A 4,280-nucleotide genomic window follows, 5' to 3' on the forward strand; every position below is an offset into this window, starting at 1 on the left:
ACCCCAAACCGTTTCCTCCTCATCCCTGCCCATCGACGTCCCCTAGAGAATGCAATGTAACTATACATTACAGATCCATTATGCCTCTTGTCATGGTTTATAGGTAACTCAAAAGATAGTCTTCCCTGCAAAAACAAATATTCTTCAACATGTACAATAGACATATTGTGTGCTGAGACTGAGTATCCATGGTTTTTGCCATCTGCGGGCGGTTCTGGAACCACTTTCCCTGCCTACGAATGACCGATTGTATCACTGTTGGCGTGGTACTGCTCTGGTCGGCACACTGATCTGATAGCTGCTGTGAAGTCCATTACGTTTTGAGAAATGTGTTTTTGTTGCTCACAACACAAGATTGGGTTGGGAAAAGTAACATATTCCATTTGGATAGTGCATTTCCGCTATCACAGTCCCCAATACGTACGCTGCACAACTTGTAAATATGTTTGCGGTACAGCATTGTTAGTGTCGGAGATAATTTGTGGAAGAAAAGATTTTGAAGAGCTTCAATGATCAGAAACTGACATATGTGCTCATATACATATCATGTTCATGGTGCATAAAATATATTCGCTTTGGAATGTAACTTCGAAGGAAAGCATCGTGCCTAGTGGTTGTGCATGATTCTTTTTAAAAAGTGACAATTTGCACTTTGTATTTTGGAAACTTTGTCAAATCTAAATTGAATCTGATGCTCTTATCTGATCCGTGTGACCGACAAGAGCTAGTTTCCAACGTATTGATGGTAGTCAGGGTAAACTATTGCTATTGGCATAAACTAAAACAGAACCCATACACTTCGTACCCAGGGGCCGCTGACGTGCCGGTGCACGGTAACGAAACGTTTGCGTTTCGTGAGCTAGTTGTTCAGAGTCAGAGTAAGTATGCCTGGTGCAGTTTCAAAGTGGGCTAACCAGGGGATAAATCTAACGGAATCTGAGTTAAAGCCGCATAATGAAATTTGTAAACTTACCGAGCATTTACAGATTTAAGGTTTAAATCAGAGTTGGGTTATATATTGTGTCATACGTTGTGGTACTCTATTCCGACCAGTGCCTTTTTTTTAACAGGTTCCTGTTTGTGGGTTGTTGTTTTTTTGTTTTGTTTTTTTAACCGTCTAATGTGTACTGTATTAGTCTTTATCATTCGTTTAAGAAAAAAGGTATGAATGAAAGGAGATTCCCTGTCCTCATTTTTTTTTAGAACGCAAACGTACAACTAATGAAGAACCTTTGCTGAAATTCACGTCGGATGAATTACCTTAGTATGTTTTTCCGCCATGTTTTAGCTCTTTATGAACAATTGTGGTTTGATGTTCGGGATATGGGATTCGATGCCATTTGAAACTGCATCTTGGGAAAATAATGTGAGATGTATATGTTGTATGAGTTAATCAGTCCATGTTAATTGCACATGATATCTTAGCCCATGGTAAACACAAAACTCGTGCACTGAGCACTCCAATAGTAGAAAAATACATCAACTAAACAGTCAGTTCGTCTTTACTGTATGTATGTCACCGAATGGCCATAAGTTTCCACATGCGGTCTCCTCTCCTGTTGCTGATTTGTCCCATGTCTTCAGTGGAGACGTGCGCTCTGCTGCAGGTCCTGCCTGGGTTTCCCATGTAAATAAGAAACGCATTCAATAGGCGCAGTGCCTTTCTGTTGTAGCGTAGTGTTCAAGAATGTCTTGTACTGTACAATAAATCGTATTTTGTGAATTTCATACGATTTCCCCTTTATAATATAATTTTAACTTACGAAAAATGTTTTACACCCCCCCTTTCCACCACACTCACACACACACACACGCCCAGAGACAAAAGGTAAAATTCCACATTGAACCTCTCAGAAGTACGTGATCTATAACGAGCTCCCTCTGCTGTGTCCCTCCCATCCAGGTCCTCCAAAGATCACATTGGCGCCGCGAGACAAGAAAGTCCTGGAAGAGGGCACCGTCAGCTTCTTCTGTCGCGCTTCGGGCAACCCCGCGCCCTCGTTCCACTGGGAGCGTCTCGGGAAGAGAGTCAATGCCAGGAGGAACCGTTTCGAAGTGATCGAGGCCCCGCACATTTCTGTGCTGCGGATCAAGCCAGTCAAGGCTAACAAGGATAACTCCACGTTCACCTGCGTGGCCAATAATGGATTAGGCGAAGCCCGGGCGGATGCCCAGCTCAAGGTCATTCGGAAAGTGGACGGGAGAGATGGTGAGTTTTTTGTTGTTTAACCTACCTCTTTTTTCATGGGGGGAGAGGGGGGGGGAGAGGCTTTTGTGATTTTGGGGTCTAGTTCGTCACTCACCTCATATCTTATAATCCACTTCTCATTCACAGCGCAAGTATATGTTTATATAGAATTAATCAGAACTCCCCCCCCCCCCAATGGCCACGAGGGCTAAACTATTTGTTTTAAAGTTGCCTAGTCAAGAAACGAACGACTTTTTCTGAAGAACAAGGGCTACTTTCGGCTTCTTTGACCCCTCTTGATGACGTCCACTATGCCTTTCACCGAGAATTTTAAATTTTGAAAAAAAAACACATTCTTAATTGCTAAAGACGTGCAACGTTGAATGCAACTGTGGTGATTTAATTCAATTGAATGAACGAAACCCGTAGCATTAAAAAGTTTCAATATTGTTATACCCATGTGCCAGTGGTACCATGCAACGTGGCAAAGTTGATGTTTAAACAAGTGTATATATTATGATCATTTCAGACTGTAAGAGTAACAGCCAGAAAAGACAAACAAACGCAACGAAGAACAAATCAGAAAATGAAATAATCAAATCAAGTTTAAAAAAAATTAGTATAGGAATTTAACAAAACGAAGCAACAAAAAAGGATCTCAAAAGAAAAGTAACCTCAGGCCAAAGAGATAGTAGCAGGTACTTGTGTTCCTAAAGAAGCAGATACTCACACCCACAAGCACGCATGTACACCCCCCCCCCCCCCCCACACACACACACCAATATGTACAGAACACTTTGCCCGTTCTCGTTTCTTTCATTACTCTGTTGTCTTCTAGTTATATATCAGTTATATGGACCAGCAACAGCATCCAGTTTGATAAGATTGATGACTTTCGTATTCTATTGCATCCTTTGTCTGTTCTGTATTCTGATTTTCACAGTACATGCGACTCACTTAAAACGTACTCATATTTTGATGGGTGTTATGGTTTGGTCTGCCTCTTCCACTCCCTCTCCTGTACTACTATTGATATTGCGTATCTGCAACACAACCAGCTTCAGGAAGAAAACGTATTAAGACAGAACCGTGGCGTATTTTTATCTTTTATACGTGTAGAATCTATTCGCCAAATGGCACAAAAAGACTGCTAGGACTTCCATCAATCTCTTCGTCAGTAGCAAAGCTTTGTTTTGAAGTTGTAAAGATATTGTTTACCACAAGTGGCTGCTCACGTCTGCTTTCTGCTGTATTGGCGAGCAGTATAGATGAGATTGACCGTGAAGGCTTCCAGTCACGTACATGACGTACTTGCTTAGTACCCAGAGTATTGTTTTGTCACGTGACTGCTTGTTTGTTCATAGTATCAGTGGGCAGTGATTGCTTGTCCTCTTCATAAGATAATATCTGGGTTAATCATCGATCGTATACAAGATGGGCACAGTATCTATTCTAACCAGTTAAATGAGCTGCAATGTTCCTTGGTTATAATAATAATAATAATAATGGTCCGTCCGTCAGTGTCTGACGATGACCATGACCAATGTATCCGCACAGGAGAATATTTTAAAAGTGAAATAGAAGAATTAAAGTTTAAATAACTTAAGGCTTCTGTCGTGGCCAATGAGACCAATTCTGGCAGAGAAAATTTTGCCACATTCTGAGCTTCCAAAGTTCCGATTCCACTTGTGGAATATGCGCCACTGTGACTGCTGCTCTCCGACTGGGTCTGTCAGGCGCTTGGCTCTCCCATGTCGATGGATTTATGTTGAAGACCTTCAGAGACATTGTATGGGTGTATTGGTTAACGAAGGCTAAAAAAACCCACTGTTGGATAAATGAGGTTCAGATTGCTTCCAAGCACTCAAGGTTACGCGGTGAAACTTTGCACCGTTTTTTAAAATTATTTGACCTGAATTCAGTCGGCATTAATGAGCGTTTTAGGGAATTTCTCTCTCTCTCTCTCTCTCTCTCTCTCTCTCTCTCTCTCTCTCTCTCTCTCTCTCTCTCTCTCTCTCTCTCTCTTTCTCAGTAACGCGTTGCTTCACATCATGGCCCTCTCAGTTAATACACAAGTGTTGCTGTTCACAGT

At 41.7% G+C, this 4,280-nt stretch overlaps 1 protein-coding gene across 13 annotated transcripts in view; it reads left to right on the forward strand.

The window, feature by feature from the left end:
- LOC101849468 (tyrosine-protein phosphatase Lar) overlaps nucleotides 1–2,834 on the forward strand; it is a 178,687-nt gene extending 175,853 nt beyond the window's left edge. For 12 of the 13 annotated variants that reach the window (XM_005100613.3, XM_005100614.3, XM_013083766.2 and 9 more), the window contains 2 exons: nucleotides 810–878; nucleotides 1,904–2,834. In XM_005100613.3, the coding sequence (XP_005100670.1) occupies nucleotides 810–878; nucleotides 1,904–2,229 (395 nt within the window). In that variant the 3' untranslated portion in view covers nucleotides 2,230–2,834. The remainder of the gene's footprint in view (nucleotides 1–809; nucleotides 879–1,903) is intronic. The other variant, XR_004858652.1, reaches the window with a different exon arrangement.
- Nucleotides 2,835–4,280: the final 1,446 nt, after the last annotated feature.

The sequence above is a fragment of the Aplysia californica genome, unplaced genomic scaffold (assembly GCF_000002075.1).
Source record: "Aplysia californica isolate F4 #8 unplaced genomic scaffold, AplCal3.0 scaffold00253, whole genome shotgun sequence".
NCBI lineage: Eukaryota > Metazoa > Mollusca > Gastropoda > Aplysiida > Aplysiidae > Aplysia > Aplysia californica.